This window comes from Rhinopithecus roxellana, chromosome 18 (assembly GCF_007565055.1).
Source record: "Rhinopithecus roxellana isolate Shanxi Qingling chromosome 18, ASM756505v1, whole genome shotgun sequence".
Taxonomy (NCBI): domain Eukaryota; kingdom Metazoa; phylum Chordata; class Mammalia; order Primates; family Cercopithecidae; genus Rhinopithecus; species Rhinopithecus roxellana.
This window is the reverse complement of record NC_044566.1, coordinates 50,505,384-50,523,854: the sequence shown is the minus strand read 5'-3', so window position 1 is coordinate 50,523,854 and position 18,471 is coordinate 50,505,384. Positions and strand designations below refer to the sequence as shown.

General features: G+C 38.7%; 1 protein-coding gene across 5 annotated transcripts in view; it reads left to right on the top strand.

The window, feature by feature from the left end:
• Window positions 1–18,471, top strand: part of DGKH (diacylglycerol kinase eta) — a 203,237-nt gene that overhangs the window by 128,310 nt on the left and 56,456 nt on the right. For 4 of the 5 annotated variants that reach the window (XM_030922229.1, XM_030922231.1, XM_030922228.1 and 1 more), the window contains exons 7-13: window positions 3,748–3,854; window positions 4,478–4,603; window positions 8,404–8,506; window positions 9,589–9,748; window positions 12,121–12,229; window positions 12,358–12,497; window positions 17,581–17,665. In XM_030922229.1, coding sequence (XP_030778089.1) covers window positions 3,748–3,854; window positions 4,478–4,603; window positions 8,404–8,506; window positions 9,589–9,748; window positions 12,121–12,229; window positions 12,358–12,497; window positions 17,581–17,665 — 830 coding nt within the window. The remainder of the gene's footprint in view (window positions 1–3,747; window positions 3,855–4,477; window positions 4,604–8,403; window positions 8,507–9,588; window positions 9,749–12,120; window positions 12,230–12,357; window positions 12,498–17,580; window positions 17,666–18,471) is intronic. The other variant, XM_030922232.1, reaches the window with a different exon arrangement.

The window sequence follows — 18,471 nt, the reverse complement described above, 5'->3', positions numbered from 1 at the left end:
TGAAAACCCCCTAAAATCTGAATAAGCAGCTTGCTTGATAAAACTGAAAACATTAGATACAGAGGCTTTAAATATTGTAAGAGATGCAAATATTATGATATGTTCCACAGTGAATATGAATAACTTTGTATTAGCATAGAATTCAGCTTCCAATCTGTGAAGCCTTCACTACATTTACTAGCCTTTCTACCCTCATTTCCACAATAAAATGAAGCCATACTGATTGGTTTCCTAGTTGTATATTGAATAACTGAAGTTATTATTTTAAAGTTTTGCATATGTAAAATATTATATGAATGAAAAATAGCAGACAGAAAAATAGAATTTAATAATCCCCTAAGTCAATTAAGAATATTAATTGTAATTTCAGGGCATAATTGTCCATTACAGTTATTTAAACAGTAATTTAACCAAAAAAGATAAATTAAAAAAAATCAACAGCATCAAATATGTCATCATGGGTACTTATGAATTTTGATCTTAAATGATTATTTTTTTTCTTTTTTGCAATGGGGGGACTCATTTTGTTGCTCAGGCTGGAGTGCAGTGGCACAATCACGGCTCATTGCAGCCTTAATTGCCCAGGCCCAAGCAATTCTCCCACCTTGGCCTCCCGAGTAGCTGGCACCACAGGCATGCACCACCCATGCCTGGCTAATTTTTTTTATTTATTACTTGTAGAGACTAGGTCTCACCATCTTGCCCAGGCTAGTCTCAAACTCCTGGGCTCAAGCTATCCTCCCCACTTGGCCTTCCGAAATGCAGGGATTAAACCACCACACTTAACTGATTTTTAACACTTAAAGAGATTTAGTATAGTAAATACTGAATATTGTAATAAAAAAATCATAATCTTATAACGTCTGCATTTTTTTTTTTTTTTTTTTTTGAGATGGAGTCTTGCTCCGTTGCCAGGCTGGAGTGCAGTGCCGCGATCTCAGCTCACTGCAACCTCTGCCTTATGGGTTCAAGTGATTCTCATGCCTTGGCCTCCCAAATAGCTGGGACTACACGTGTGCTCCCACCACGCCCAGCTAATTTCTGTATTTTTAGTAGAGATGAGGTTTCACCGTGTTGGCCAGGATGGTCTCAAACTCCTGACCTCAGGTGATCTGCTCGCCTTTTGCCTCCCAAAGTGCTGGAATTACAGGCATGAGTCACCACCTATTTTTTAAGTTCTCTCATTTTAAACAATAAGTTTACAGGTCAGGGGAAGGTGCTTTATTTCAGAACAACTTGTTTGGAGAAATTTGTTAACTAACAAAATTTGGGTGCATGCTGATCACTTTCATTTCTTAGTTACCATAATTACAGTCTGATTTGTTTTATTATTAGTATTATGTTATATTAAGCAACTTGGTAATTTTCAAGGCTCATTACATGAAGCACTTTATTATTATAAAAGTGTGATTTTTTATTTTTTAGTGGGCTGTTCGGTTTTTAATGGCAAAATTTTCAAAAAGCTATGAAATTATACCATTACTCTCTTTTATGTCCTGCTTTTCCCCTTAGAAGCCAGATACTGACTGTGAATATCAAGTACTTATTTGTACTTATAAAGCATCCTGGGAAATATGTCGCAGATAGTTTTAGGACTCCACTTTTGACAAAGACCACAATAGATGAAAAGGCCTAGAGATGCTAACCAATCAGTTTAAAGTTGTCACTTATGTTAGAGCAAAAGAGAATAAGTCATTGTAAAAATTTTCACCAAGCTAAGCTTCCTTCTGATGGTGCTGTGTCTTCACACTTAGGATTCATCAGCAACAAAATTCAAGTGAAGTATTATTATTATTATTATTATTTTGAGATGGAGTCTCACTCTGTCACCAGGCTGGAGTGCAGTGGCATGATCTCGGCTCACTGCAACCTCCACCTCCCAGGTTCAAGCTATTCTCCTGCCTCAGCCTCCTGGGTAGCTGGGACTATAGGCGCACACCACCACGCTCAGCTAATTTTTGTATTTTTAGTGGAGATGGGGTTTCATCATGTTGGCCAGACTTGTCTTGAACTCTGAAATTCAGGTGATTCACCCACCTCGGCCTCCCAAAGTGCTGGGATTACAGGTGTGAGCCACCACGCCCAGCCTCAAGTGAAGTATTATTTTCTATATGAAGTCTGTGTTTGAGTTACACACTCATTTATAACAAAAATGGTGGAAGGAAAAGAATTTTTCAAAGTACACAAAAGAGAAGTTAAAACATTTCCAATTTGTATGAATTATCATTATTATTGTTATTATTATTATTTTTTGAGACAGAGTGTTACTCTGTCTCCCAAGCTGGAGTGCAGTGGCACGATCTCGGCTCACTGCAACCTCTGCTTCCTGGGCTCAAGCAATTCTTATGTCTCATAAGAATCCCATGTAACTGGGATTACAGGCATGCACCATCACACCTGGCTAATTTTTAAATTTTTAGTAGAGACGGGATTTCACATTTTTGACCAGGCTGGTCTCAAACTCCTGACCTCAGGTGATCTGCCACCTCGGCCTCCCAGAGTGCTGGGATTACAGGCATGAGCCACTGTACCTGGCCTAGACTAATATTTTTCAAGGATAAACCAGCTCAGTTTAACAATCCATTTGTACATAGATTAGTCATGATACCTGAAGCATTTTGAACATTTGGCTAAAGACATCTTAGTTATTTTACCTGAAACTTTTGTGTTCATGTTATATCAAATTAAGACAGTTTCAAGAGAATGGTGTGTAATACAAAATTTGTTAATGATTGACTTAGAAATCCAGAAAATCACATGAAAAGGAGATACCTTGCATTTAAATTTAGCAACACTTACCTTAGTATGTTTGCACTGAAATGATTTCTACTTTTAACTTTTTAGCTAGAAGTCGGGAACTGACTTAATATCAGTATCTACTAATATTTGAATAATTTCCTTAGAGAGATAAACGTGTTTAATAATAGTCAAATTCCGATTTTCATAAGTATGGTTAATTTTTCAGATAACCTATAGTTCACTTGTTTTTCCATATATGGGCTGCTTTTTTCCCCCTAGTTATTTCCTCCAATTTCTCTTTTATAAGTTCCTTTTGATCATATGGCTGGGGAGATTTAGTGAAACCTATAGTGACAGCATCACTTCATCATCCCTTCTTTCTACATTTGTCATTTGGTCATCTCAACATAATACTTTCCAAAGATAGGGCCGTGTTTGTGACCCTCACCAACCTATTTTCCATGATGCCTGGCTGTCTTGCTGGTATACTTGTACTTTACAGCCCCTCTGGATCAACTTTATCGTACTGACATTTTCAGACTTATAATCAGTATTTTATATGTATGGAAAAATACAAATATCAGAAATGTACAGCTTGATGAATTTTTGCAAATTGAACACATTCGTATAATCAGCACCTACATTTAAAAATAGGATATCACCAGCAGACCTGCTACCAAATTTTATTTGCTTCCCTCTCTCCCTCTCTCCTATGTGTGTGTTGTCTGCCTTCTACAGCAGTAATTCTTTTGCATTTATTTCTTTTCTGTTCCTCTAAGTAGCAATCTACTTATAGCTTGATAAAAGTGCTTCATAAATACATAGCCATATTTGTTTTCTAGAATACCATTACTATTGTTGCAGAATAATTTAATCTTTTAAATATATTTGTTTTCTTCTACTTCCTCCCTCCCTTTTAAAATTTTATGCTGTGATTTCCTTTAATCATTGGTCCAAAAGTTCTTGTCCACTTAAAAGCAGTTGTTCTTTTTTTTTTTTTTTCTTTAGTGTGTAAATTCAAGGCTCACAAAAGATGTGCAGTGAGAGCAACAAATAACTGTAAATGGACTACCTTGGCCTCCATTGGGAAGGACATTATAGAAGATGAAGATGGCGTAAGCTGCTGCTCTGTCTCTGCTCTCTTCCCAGTAACTCCTCTTTTATGTTCTGCTCTTGTGGAGGCTGAGAAAGATAAGTAGGAATGCTTATTATTAGGATTTAACAGAAGGTTTGGTTGATTCCGAGTTTTTATTTTTAATTCAATCCTTCATAGCTTCCTTTAGTTCTTAGATTTTGAAGGAAATCTGTTTTGAATACGGCTTAGAAGTGGCCGTTGTGCTGGGCTGTTGTTGTCGACCTCTGATGAACTCTGAGATGCCTAGGCTTAGCTGAGATGTTCAGTCTTCAGACTTTGGGGTTGCCTCTCAACAGTACACCTCCCTTTCAAAACCTTGCCTCCATTGCACCATGCATATGGATTTCTGGTAATGCTTAGTAATCACTTTATTGTCATCCCTTTACATGCCTCAGCTAAACCCTGAGGGGCAAGCCTTTACCTTACTTTTATATTGCTTGAACGTTCATAGTAGATGCTCAGTATATGTGGGGTAAATGAGTGAATGCTATGCATGAAATATACTACTGATCCCCTAGAGTGAGAAATGATTCAAAATCTCCGCTGGGGTAAGGTTGGTGTCCACCAGTCTTCACCTGGCTGCCCTTTCTTCCTTCTCCACAGGTGGCGATGCCTCACCAGTGGCTCGAGGGCAACCTGCCTGTAAGTGCCAAGTGTGCTGTCTGCGACAAAACATGTGGCAGTGTTCTCCGTCTACAGGATTGGAAATGCCTGTGGTGTAAGACAATGGTGAGGGTTTTGGAATCAGTTCATCCTTGTTAATTAGCTTCTTTCCCTAACTTTGTCATCCGCCTGGCTTAGAGGCAAGGCGAAGAATTTATGATAGAGCTGAGCCTGGTAGCATATGCACCCCATGGTGACATTCTTCTGTCCTTACAGTATAGTCCTCCTAGTCTGGTCGTTGTTTCAAATGCCCTGTAAAACTTACTCTTGTTCTTCCATGCCCTGTGCCTCAAGATCTCCTATTCATAGTTTTATTGTTTTTTTCATTTTGCTTTATCAACAACGTGGTTTGCTATATTCGGGCCTATTTTACTACCTGACAGCCCTTCTCTGGTGTGTCACCAAATTTTGGTTGATGTGCAAAATGTAAATTTGCTACAACGCTATCAGTGCTCCCTGACAGAGGTGAACAACATACGCAGCTGAACACGAAGCCAACAGCTGATTGTTTATGCCAGATACAGTGAGGACAGGGCCTCTGGACTGAGGACAGTCAGAGTAGGAAAGAGGTCACACAGACAGTGGCGTGGGACTGAAAAACTGCAGGATGAGGAGGTCGTGGGTGTGAGTGTTCATCTTAGTACTGGGCGATGCTGTTCTACGATGATAGTGATTGCCTTGCACTGGGGCTGACTTATTTGGTGGTTTTGAGTCTTGTCTTTTAACACTGCTGGCTGAAATTTGGAAGCCAGCCTCAAATTTTAACATGTGGAAAAACTATTGTTTTGGGTATGTATAGTGTAGATCAGCAAATGTAAGAGATGTGTGATGTATTGCTTTCCTAATCAATGAGATTGTCTGACAGGCCACAAAGGAAAATAAGTCCTACAACTTTTTAGTTAGGCCTGATAGGTGAATCTGTGTTTCTTCTCTTTGTCCTCATGCTTTTGTTATTCTTCACTGATTGCCTCTTTTACTAGCCTTAGATATGTTATTAATACTTTTTCTCTTATCTCATTTAATCTAATATATAGACTGTAACAGGTGTCTCGCTTTAGAATCTTAGTGCAAGCCTCGCCCCTGAAACCTTCTCATGCCACTTTTTTATTTTAAAGGAATTCATTCTTCCCATAAACAAGATTTAAAATCATCATCCCACCTCAGATTTGTTTTTGAGAGGACAACCACTGATAGCAAATTTTCCTGCTATTTTCATTGGCCTGTACGTTTAGTAAAGTCGATTTCTTTACTTCTAGAGCTTCAACTGTTCACTTCCAATGTATTGGCTGGGCGCGGTAGCTCACGCCTGTAATCCCAGCACTTTGGGAGGCCATGGTGGGCGGATCACGAGGTCAGGAGATCGAGACCATCCTGGCTAACAGAGTGAAACCCTGTCTCTACTAAAAATACAAAAAATTAGCTGGGCGTGGTGGCACGCGCCTATAATCCCAGCTACTCGGGAGGCTGAGGCAGGAGAATTGCTTGAATCTGGGAGGCAGAGGTTGCAGTGAGCTGAGATTGTGCCACTGCACTCCAGCCTGGGTGACAGAGCAAGACTCTGTCTCTCAAGAAAAAAAAAAAAAGAAAGAAAACACATCATGTGTGATGAATTATTTTTGAAAGATTTTATGTAAATTTTCTTTACATGCAATATGTATATCTTTACTTTAAAAAAAGTCAGTAATTTTTAAACTCTGTTAACTTTAACAGCAGGAGTTAATTAGGTTTATTACTTGCTCATTCTATTCACCCCTTACGTTTAAACATTTCTTAACTAGAACAGCAGTGGTATTGCAGATGGTAGAAGGTAGGATGCCTTTTCTCTCTTTTTTCCTGGCAAACTCAAATATCACCTTGTGACATCATTCCTGCCCCACCCTGTGTAAATTCGACATGCTGGTTTCTGAGCTACCATCACCTTATAGCACCTCCCCTAGTCTTGCACTTCCTATACACAACCATTTGCCTGTTTACATATTATTTTGCCTTTAAAACATGAGTTTCTGGCCTGGCACAGTGGCCAGAATCCCAGCACATTGGGAGGCTGAGGCAGGCTGACTCCTGAGGTTAGGAGTTCGAGACCAGCTTGACCAACGTGGTGGAACCCCGTCTCTACTAAAAATACAAAAAAATTAGTTGGATGCAGTGGTGCATACCTGTAATCCCAGCTACTTGGGATGCTGAGACAGGAGAATTGCCTGAACCTGGGAGTTGGAGGTTGCAGTTAGCCGAGATTGCGCCGTTCCACTCCAGTGTGGGCAACAAGAGCGAAACATCATCTTAAAAAATAAAAAATAAAAAACATGACCGCCTGTAATTCCAGCACTTTGGGAGGCCGAGGCAGGTGGATCACCTGAGGTCTGGAGTTCAAGACCAGCCTGGCTAACATGGTGAAACCCTGTTTTTACTAAAAATACAAAAATTAGCTGGAAGTGATGGCAGGTGTCTGTAATCCCAGCTACTCGGGAGGCTGAGGCAGGAGAATCGCTTGAACCCGGGAGGCGGAGGTTGCAGTGAGCTGAGATCGCACCATTGCACTCCAATTGCATTGGAGTGCATTGTGGGCAACAAGAGTGAAACTCCATGTCAAACAAACAAACAAAAACATGAGTTTCTAATAGCAGGATATCTAGTGCCTAAAACATAGTCTGTGTAGTAAAAAAAGAAAACAAACAAAATCAAAAAGCCTATAGCCCTACAAGCCTAATGAATCAACTTATAATTTTTCCTACTGTCATCCAGGTCTGTGGACATAGTTTTACCTTTTCTGTAAAAATTGTGAAGACATAAATTGATCATGTGCTTTTCTTATTTAGCATTATTATAAATATCTTTCTGTTTTGCTCCATGGTTCTCATACATTTTAAAATTACTTTTAAAGCTATCTGTGTGTGCTAATTTTTCTAAAATGCATTTGGATTGTTAATTATTGTAAAGCATAATAGTAAACTGTCTAAAAACAGGTCATCACCAGAATTAGAATTACTATTAAATTTTAGTTATTCTCCCAAAAGTTTGATAAATACAGGTTTAATTATGCCAGTTTTCTAAAAGGGCTAATAAAATAAAGTCATATTAAATAAGAACTTGATGAAAAGTGTCTGCTTTTACTGGTTAAAACATTTAGAAGGCTCTCCAGACAAGTACACAAAGTATCCTAAGTTGCCTGGGTCCTGCTTAATAAGTTATCCTTGTTTTTGTTCTCAATAGAGAACAAAACATATCCTTGCATGACCATGAAACTCATTTCTACTGAAAGCACATTTACTGGGTGCCTGTGATAGGCATCACTTTCCTTTACCTTACAGAGCAGCAGTCCAGCTGAGAAAGTAAGCATGGGTGTATTTGTAACTTTAATGATAGGGAAATGTGAATAGAAAGTTACAGGATTACTGCAGAAAAAGCAGGCACATTACAGATTTTATCGTTGTTAAATTTTGTAAGAATTTTTATTAAAACAAAATAAATGTTCTGACATCAATTTATTTTATGGGCAATGATATTAACATGCTGGTTAGTTTCCCTCCTTCTTCTTCCTTTTCCCCTTCTTTTTCTCTTCTCTGCCTCCCTTCCTCTGCACTTGGCCTCTTCTCTTCCTCTCTCCTTGCCTTCACCAATTATTCATTAACTATATATTCTTCTCTGAGATAATTACAAGAATTGGTCGCATGGACCAAAATCAAATATCCATTTCTAAAATGTTTAGTCATTTCCTTAAGTATAAATATTATACCATTTAAAGTAGTTTATGAATTACTGAACATTTTGTGGTACAGTTGATTCTAGATTATCAGTTCCTTAGATGTGATTTGTAATGGCAAAACATTATTTTTATGATTCTTGAAGGTATATTTGTTTGTTATTAGGTACACACTGCCTGCAAAGATTTATACCATCCAATATGTCCACTTGGTCAATGTAAAGTATCTATCATACCTCCAATTGCACTAAACAGCACTGATTCCGATGGTATGTAGCAGTAGTGTAAGTATGTATATTTCTGGTATATTTAATATTGATATATATATTTCTTTTCCTAGAATAAGTATACCTATCATTGACTCTTGTAGTCAGTTTTTCTAAAATAATTCCATTTCAATTGCTGAAAGTACATTCCATTTTTAAAAGAATATATTTAAGTGAAAGTTGTAGAATACCTATTAACACATTGGCGAAATTACTGTATATAAGACTTTTAGATTTTATGTTTTAGTAAATAAAATAAGATCATTACTCTGTACTGCAATACAATCTGAAAAGGTTAATTTTTATAAGTGTTTTTTTCCTCTATAATTGAAACTGCCTATTAGCATGGCTGTTATTAAAATCTGTTTTTCTGTAATTTCATTGTAGGAATTTATATTCCCATAAATGCACTTTTCCCAAAATCTTACAACTTAACTGTAAAGTGCTGAGGAGCCCCTCTACAACACTGGTTTTGGGATTACATACTAATTACTTCCTTCTAAGCAAACCATATTACAAAGGGTTTTACCGTGTATAATACTATACTGTTTAATATAACAGACTTGAGCAACTGTGGATTTTGATATTCATGGGACTCCTGAGCCAATTCCCCAAGAATACATAGGGAGAACTGTGCTCTTATTAATGTCTTGCATTGATATCATGCTTTTTGCTTTTCAAACTTTTCATTTAATTTATGCCAATAGATATCTTAGGTATAAGTTTATAAACCTGAAGATGTAAGTTTATAAACCTCAAAATATGTGACTTTTTTTTAAACCTATGCTATTAACAGCCCTCTCCCCCAACCTAAGCCCTGATTTTGTTTACTATAAATTTTAAAATATTCTCTCAGACTGCAGAAAGGAGCACTTAAAATACTTTGAAATATTGAATATAAACATAAGAATTACATACAAATATTTAGGTTTGTATATAAATAGTTAACCTATCTCTATTTGGAGAGCTAAATTATAACTTAATGCTCTAGTTTTTATAAATTTATTTTCTTTTGTCTGAAAGTTTGCTAATAATTTAAAAGAGAAAGCCGTATGTATTGATCTTGTATTGTGTTTTTTTCACAGGTTTCTGTAGAGCAACATTTTCGTTCTGTGTTAGTCCTCTATTGGTTTTTGTCAATTCTAAGAGTGGAGATAATCAGGGAGTAAAGTTCCTTCGTCGCTTTAAACAGTTGCTAAATCCGGCTCAGGTGTTTGATTTAATGAATGGAGGTCCTCATTTAGGGTAACTGCTTATTGATAAATCTTGTTTGAATACAATGTAGGACTAGGTGTTAAATGTGTCTGGTTTTTCAGCTCATGAATAGATTCCTTTAGATCCCTCCCTCGTTTTTAAAGCTCTAATTATAAGTTTTAACACAACCTCTTGGATAGTTATACAACTGTCTTGTATAAATTCCAAAACTCTATTGAAATTTCTCAATTCCAAAATTTGTTTAGAAAATGTTTTACAATATATTCTACATCAAACAATACTAACAATTTCTTTAGCTCCAAGAAAGATCAACTTACATAAATATAGAAATATAAAGTAATATTAGAAAGTGATTTGCGGCCGGGCGCGGTGGCTCAAGCCTGTAATCCCAGCACTTTGGGAGGCCAAGATGGGCGGATCACGAGGTCAGGAGATCGAGACCATCCTGGCTAACACGGTGAAACCCCGTCTCTACTAAAAAATACAAAAAACTAGCCGGGCGAGGTGGCGGGCGCCTGTAGTCCTAGCTACTCGGGAGGCTGAGGCAGGAGAATGGTGTAAACCCGGGAGGTGGAGCTTGCAGTGAGCTGAGATCCGGCCACTGCACTCCAGCCTGGGCGACAGAGCAAGACTCCGTCTCAAAAAAAAAAAAAAAAAGAAAGTGATTTGCATAGAAGGCTGATGTTGATTTATATGTAATATAAATAATCAATTATTAAACCAAAGTAGAGGGACTGTCATGGCTGTCAAGGGCAGTTCTTCAAGGATCTCAGACTCAGTTCATGTAAATGATAAAGAAATACTTTTGTTGATGATTCCTTTCAGCTTTCTGGATGTCATATAACTTACAATCTGTAAGATAAAATGAACTAAGTAGTATTTTCACTGAGGGAAAATATATCTTTTGGCACTTTCAATACATTTTTAGGGTATGCATATGATTTTTCTTAAGAGGCGATATTATGTCTTCTGAACCAGGGGCCTTCAAACCTCTATGTGATTTACTTATGGCAACTTAGCTTTTCTCTTGGATTTTACCGTTACCTTAAAGCATGAACGCAGAAGTAGAAATGGGATTTTCGATACCAGTGCCTGAAAAGGCATTTTGTGTTTTGTAATGTGACACTTTCGTCTGTCTTCTCTGTTTGTCTCCTTCCTTCTCTCTTGGTGCCTCTGTTTACTTTTGCCCCCTGAGTTTTTCCTTCCCGCTTCCATTGCCTTTATCTTGCTAAGTCTCAGGCCCTTCTGGTCACATGGATGTCGGTCTTGTTCATTTATACCCAGCTTCCTCCTTATCTACGTGTACTGCCCTTCCTTTCCTCTGCTGAGGTGCTACAGTTTCGTCTTCTCACCTTCTTTGTCTCTGCCATGCTAGGGTAGTTTTGTCCCCCTTTCTAACACATCCATTTTATAATCCTTTATAGTTCCATTATCTTTTTTTTTTTTTTTTTTTTTTTTTTTTTGAGATGGAGTCTCGCTCTGTCGCCCAGGCTGGAGTGCAGTGGCCGGATCTCAGCTCACTGCAAGCTCCGCCTCCCGGGTTCACGCCATTCTCCTGCCTCAGCCTCCCGAGTAGCTGGGACTACAGGCGCCCGCCAGGTCGCCCGGCTAGTTTTTTTTGTATTTTTAGTAGAGACGGGGTTTCACCATGTTAGCCAGGATGGTCTCGATCTCCTGACCTCGTGATCCGCCCGTCTCGGCCTCCCAAAGTGCTGGGTATAGTTCCATTATCTTATCGTCTTGATTTATTTTTCCCATTTGTCCTCGAAGGCTCCAAGGACCTCTCTTGGTGAAACTTCCTGAGGTTGTCCCTCTAATATTTTTCAGATTTTCCATAATACGTGAAGTAAGTGTACAAAGGTACATTTAGGAGATGGGATGTGTCAAAAGTTGAGATGAGGTAAAATAGAAGGATGGACCTGAGAATAGGAGAAGAAGAGGAGAAAAAGCCAGTTGGGAGTCCTGAGAGCAATACATTGATTGGTGTCTTTAGGAACTGCCGAAGTGTCACTCATTAGCTTCAGCACCGTAGATTCCTTACCCATGGTTTGTAATTCTTAAGGAAAGAATTTATTCTTGTAATAGAAAGAGAGGAACCACTACTTCCACCATCTTGTATTACTTTATCTTTCCTGGTCTCTGCTTCTTTTTTGTTTTCTCATTTCTCACCCCCACTCCTCCTAATTTTATCTTCATTTCTACTTATCATTCCCTTTCCTCCTTATGATTCAGAAGTTTTCTTGAGTTAAAATTACACTTCAATGAATGTTTATGGTATAATTAACATGTAAGTAGGAGTTCTTATATTTAATCTGAATATGAATACCGATACAGAATAACAAAGAATTGAGGAAAGTGATTTTTATTTCTTTATACTAAAATAAAATCCTTTTTGCTTTCAGTTTAAGATTATTTCAGAAGTTTGACAATTTCCGGATTCTTGTTTGTGGAGGCGATGGAAGCGTAGGTTGGGTTTTGTCAGAAATCGATAAGCTCAACTTGAATAAACAGGCAAGTGCTAATTCTTTTACTTGCTAGTTAACATGAACGCATACTAACATACTTACAAGAGGTGCAGAAATGCAGTTGTCCCTATTTCTCAACTTGTCTGAAAGTCACCCTGTTGCACTGTCTTTCAGTGTCAGCTGGGAGTGTTGCCTTTGGGTACAGGAAATGACCTTGCCCGAGTTCTTGGCTGGGGAGGTTCATATGACGACGACACCCAGCTTCCTCAGATCCTAGAGAAACTGGAACGAGCCAGCACCAAAATGTTGGACAGGTAAAAGTGAATTCTTTTCTACAACTAGATGGAAAATGGCATACTGAAATCGTTTTTCGATGATTTATTAATAAATATTTATTAATAAATTGTACTGACTAGAAGCTCCACAAAGGCAGAGCCTTTCTGATCTTGTCCACTGGTTAATACCTGAGATGGAGAGCAGGGCCTATCACAGAGAAGACACTCAATAAAGATGTTTTATAGTGAATGAATGAATTATAAAAAACTAGTCTGAGGAACTCATTATTTTAAATATAGAAGGCTATGTTACTACTATTTACTTTTAATTACAGTTCAGGTCAGAAAACTAAAATAGTTCATTTTGTAGGCAACCTTTTGATGAGTATATTAGGTAGCCTCCTGTCATCGTGTGGTTTCCAAAAAGCCAAAGCGGACATATAAACGTTAGATTTGTTAGACTATCTCCTCTTAAACATATATATAAAGAATGCATTGATCCAGTAAGAACTACATATGTTAAAGTATAAGCAGTCCTTTCCCAGGGACAGGGAAGTGTTAGGAAGATAGCTTCAAATGAAGGGACTATCATTGTGTTTATGCTGTTCTTGATTACATCTCTTAATTGCTTTCTCTCTGAATGTCCATGTATAAAAAGGAAACCACAATGTGTACCCTGAGTGTTATGGAGGAGGTGTTTAGACTTTGGGTATAAGAAACAACAGGACTCAGTAACCAGTGACTCCTCATCCCCCAATGTCAGTAGAAGACAGATGTCAAAATATGATCAACTTGAGGTAGCATAAATCAAAACAACTTTGATAGAATTAGTCATCTGTGGAACTCTTCCCGAAAATAACAAAATTTCATCAGGGAGCCACCAATCTGAAATATAATTACTCTAAGATGGGCTATAACCTAATTAATCGTAACCTTTAAAATAATCTGGAGGTTAAAAGAAGAAAAGGAACAAAAAAGAGAAATGGTACCTATGGATATGCCAATTACCTTGATTGTGGTGTATATATATCCAGACATCAAGTTGTTCATCTTAAATATATACAGTTTTTTATTTGTCAACTATACCTAATTCTGGGGAAAAAAGATTGGAAATAAATAAATAAAATCACCATTATTTGTAAATGAGCCTGGAGGTGACTTCCCAGGCAACCGTCCAATTCTGTGATTACCAAACAAAAGGGGTTATTTAAATGCTTTCTTTGTTGCAAATGTAAAGACCACTTCCCCTGCTGTTAGGCATTTTATCTACCCTGGGTATGTGCTTTCCCCTTGTGTGCTATGGAAATTCACTTCTCAGGTGGGGGAGGTGGCTCACGCCTGTAATCCCAATACTTTGGAAGGCCTGCGTGGGAGGATCACTTGAGCCCAGGAGGTGGAGGTTGCAGTGAGCCGCAATTGCACCACTGCCCTACAATCTGGGCGACAGAGTGAGACCCTGTCTCAAAACAGTTTTAAAAAAATAAAAATAAAAAGTCACTTCTCCAGGTGGTTAGCCAAGAAACAGCACCTCCATGGTGAAATTCCTTGAATACCTACTGGTATGCAAAATCAAAACAAAAGAAAATACACATACACACAAATCAAAGTGGATTCAGAAACTTAAGACCTTTATTAGAAACATAGGAATATTTTATTCCTATGTTTCCTTTATTAATTTACTGTTTATAAAGAACAAGTGGGTCGGATGTAGTGGCTCACGCCCGTAATCCCAGCACTTTGGGAGGCCAAGGTGGGAGGATTACCCGAGGTCAGGAGTTCGAGACCAGCCTGGCCAACATGGTGAAACCACATCTCTACTAAAAATACAAAAATTAGCTGGACATGGTGGTGGGCCCCTGTAATCCCAGCTACTTGGGAGGCTGAGGCAGGAGAATCGCTTGATCCCGGGAGGCGGAGGTTGCAGTGAGCCGAGATCGTGCCAATGCACTGAAGCCTGGCCAACAGAGCGAGCTTCTGTCTCAAAAAAAAAAAAAGTTAAAAAGTCATTGTTTAATATTCTAAATTACATGAGTTTTTCAAATATATTTATTTGATCCTGAAAACAACACTGTGGGTTGGGTCAGAAAAGCATTATTTTACAAAGATGAAAATTTAGTCTTCTGGATACAGTGGGAATAAAAAAAACTAATGTTTTGTCTGCCTAGCACTTCCTAGCTGTTTTAAATCGTGTAGCGTCTCATTTAATTATTGCCCTTCTCCTAGAGATAGCTAATATTGCTATCTCCATTTTACTGGTGAAAGGGTTTAGGAGGTTTTTACATTATCTAAGTTAAATAGCTAATAAGTAATAGAACCGGCACGGTAAACCGCAGTCACTGTTCTGTCTAGTTTCCAGGGTCCTTTCTCAACTCTGCACTCTCTCCCCTTTATGTATTTGGCCAGATGGTTCCTTTCCTTTTGGCCTCTGCCTCTGCTTAGCTGGTACTCATATGCATCTCTTCCTCACTTTTTTATCTCTTGCTGCCACTCTCTCCTTTTTCTTTAGCTCCAACCATTTCCTATCGAGTGGGGAGGTATAGCGTGGAAGGTGCAAGGAACTCAGACATTTGGATGGATTTATTTACCATTTATTTAACTGTCTTTGACCAGTAAAGTATTTCCAGCTATAAGGAACTTGACTTTTATGTTTTTACTCGTGGTTTTCCCTGTTTGGATATTTACAAAGTTTAATTGTTTTGTTTGCTTGCATCATACATGTTTTCTGCACTAGAATGTAAGCTTCTTTGGGGGAGCCTATTCACCCTTGTGTTTCCTGTGACTTTGAGATGCTCAGTGTAGTTTATTATGCTTTGTTTCTGTATCTACCTCATGGATAAATGAATGACTTTGGTTTTCAAATATAAATTTCTTTTCTTTTTTTTTATTTTTTATTTTTTTCATTTTCGAGACGGAGTCTCGCTCTGTAGCCCAGGCTGGAGTGCAGTGGTGCGATCTCTGCTCACTGAAAGCTCTGCCTCCGGGGTTCACGCCTTTTTCCTGCCTCAGCCTGCCGAGTAACTGGGACTACAGGCACCCGCCACCACGCCCTGCTAATTTTCTGTATTTTTAGTAGAGACGGGGTTTCACCATGTTAGCCGGGATGGTCTCCATCTTCTGACCTCGTGATCCGCCCACCTCAGCCTCCCAAAGTGCTGGGATTATATGTGTGAGCCACTGTGCCCAGCCTCTTAGTTGTTGTTGTTGTTGTTGTTGAGACAGAGTTTGACTCTGTTGCCAGGCTGGAGTGCAGTGGCACGATCTCGGCTCACTGTGACATCCGCCTCCTGGGTTCAAGCGATTCTCCTGCCTCAGCCTCCCAAGTAGCTGGGTGTGTGCCACCATGCCCAGCTGATTTTTGTATTTTTAGTAGGGACAGGGTTTCACCATGTTGGTCAGGATGTTCTTGATCTCTTGACCTCGTGATCCGCCTGCCTTGGTCTCCCAAAATAAATTTCTTTTAAAGTATTTTCATGTCAAGAGTTGAATAGTAGCCAAAAATAACTAGTTTACATATCCCAAAATATAATGTATGCCTATTGGGGGCTTTCTGGGAATTTGAATTTTTATGCAAACATTTATTCTCATAGGCTGAATGATACACTAGACTCTGTTTAAATATTGATCTTGGAATTTTCCTCTGGGTTCTATCAATAGCTTCAGCTGTGTTATGCTTTTCTTAAAATTCATGTGTTATGGTACTGCTTTTATTATGCTTTGTTTCTGTGTTAAAATCTTATTTCACATCTTTTTTTTTTTCTTTTATTTTGAGATGGCGTTTTGCTCTTGACACTCAGGCTGGAGTGCAGTGGCATGATCTTGGCTCACTGAAACCTCCACCTCGAGGGTTCAAGTGGTTCTCCTGCCTCAGCCTCCCGAGTAGCTGGGATTACAGGCACCTGCCACCACGCATGGCTAATTTTTTGTATTTTTAGTAGAGATGGGGTTTCACCATGTTGGCCAGGCTGGTCTTGAACTCCTGACCTCAGGTGATCTCCCTGCCTCGGCCTCCCAAAGTGCTGGGATTACAGGCATGAGCCACCGCACCTGGCCTTTTTCCTTTCTTTTCTTTTTCTTTTTTTTTTTTTTGAGACAAGGTCTGGCTCTGTCGCCGAGGCTGGAGTGCAGCGTTGTGATCTCAGCTCACTGCAACCTCCACCTCCCAGGCTCAAGTGATCCTACCTCCTCAGCTTCCCAAGTAACTGGGACTACAGGTGCGCAGCACCATGCCAGGCTATTTTTAATTTTTTTTCGTAGAGATGAGGTTTCACCATGTTGCCCAGGCTGGTCTGGAACTCCTGAGCCCCAGTGATTCATTCACTTTAGCCTCCCAAAGTGCTGGGATTACAGGCATGAGCCACCATACCTGGCCTTCATTTCATATTTTGTTAGTCTCCAATAATGTCCTGACCTAACTGTTGTTCCCAAATTTTGAAATTATTATTTTAGATAGAAAATTGGACTTGAGTTGATTGCTTTTCTCTAACACCAAATGATTTTGTGTTTGCTTTGAAATTAATACTTATAGCTAATTGAAATACATTTACTTCAGTTAAGTATTATTAGTATTTTCCCCCTACTCCCATGGTTACATTCATTCTTTCTTAATGGAAGGGGTATTTCAGTAATTTTCATTTTATATATATATAAGCTGATTTGGCAAGTTGAGTAACAGTTTATAGGTAGTATGTATTTATTTAATTTAAGATATTGCTTTACAACTTTGGGGTTATGACTCATTAGTAGTTTATAACCTAGTTAGTGAAATGCAATGAGCATTATTTTTAAAATAGAACAGAAAAGAATGGAAAAGTCAGAATGCATTGTACCTGTGAAGAAGTGGGGGCGTTGTAACCAGTGTGGATTTCTTATTGTGGGCTATGGGTCTTAAAACATTTGGAAGCCACTAATTGGAGAAGTGGTAAGATGTGGAAATCGTAAATTATGAATTCAACATTTTATGAGATTACCGAAATGTGATCTCTTTTCCCATTTTTGGTTGTTTTAAGATAAAATAAACCATAGTTCATGAAAGTGTGTGTGTGTGTGTGTGTGTATGAGATGGTAACAGTTAGTTTATCCAATTTTAAGGAAATCTTAGACCAAAGAGTTTTTCTCCCTTTAGGTGGAGTATAATGACATATGAACTCAAATTGCCACCAAAAGCTTCCCTACTTCCAGGACCTCCAGAAGCATCTGAAGAATTTTATGTAAGACTTAACCCTTTACCTATATTTGAAATGGGGGTGGGTATCTTGGGGAAAAAAAATGTGAAAATGTACTCCTAATATATGGTAGCATGTTAACTTAATTTTATTTTGGGGGTATGGTCTCATTGACTACCTCTAGTCCTCTCCCCCAGAAAGAAGAATCCTGAATCTAGGTTAGAGTCCTTCCATGACCACCCACACTGGGAGTGCCCAGTCACTCCCATTCCTGGACCTCTTCTTGTGTAAAGTGAGGCTACAAAGTCTTGGGAGTTAAATGATATAACGGATGTGTAAAGCCCTATCTCTTCTCCTGCCCAGATAATCCTCCCTGCATGTTCTACCTGCCTGTTTCCTTTTTGTCAGGAGAGCTCCAGGAAGGTCAGCTGGTGTTTCCTGTTAGTGTTTATTCATCTTCTACTATTGGCCATTAGATTGTTTCTAATATTAGATTGCTTCTAGTATTGGCCATTAGATTGTTTGGTTATAAGATGTTAGCTTCTTTAAACAGTCTCCAAACACACCAATACTCATGGCCGGAATATTATACAGTTAGTTTCTCTCTTACTACTTGCTTTGCGTATTCTTTTCTTTTTCTTTTCTTTTTGAGACAGGGTCTTGCTCTGTGGCCCAGGCTGTCTGGAATGCAGTGATCCAAACACAGCTCACTGCGGCCTTGACTTCCTGGTCTCAAGAGATCCTCCTGCCTTAGCCTCCCAAAGTGCTAGGATTACAGGCATGAGACACTGTGGCTGGCCCCTACTCTTTTGAAGGGACGACAAGACAGGTCTCTGGGTTAAGCCTGTTGA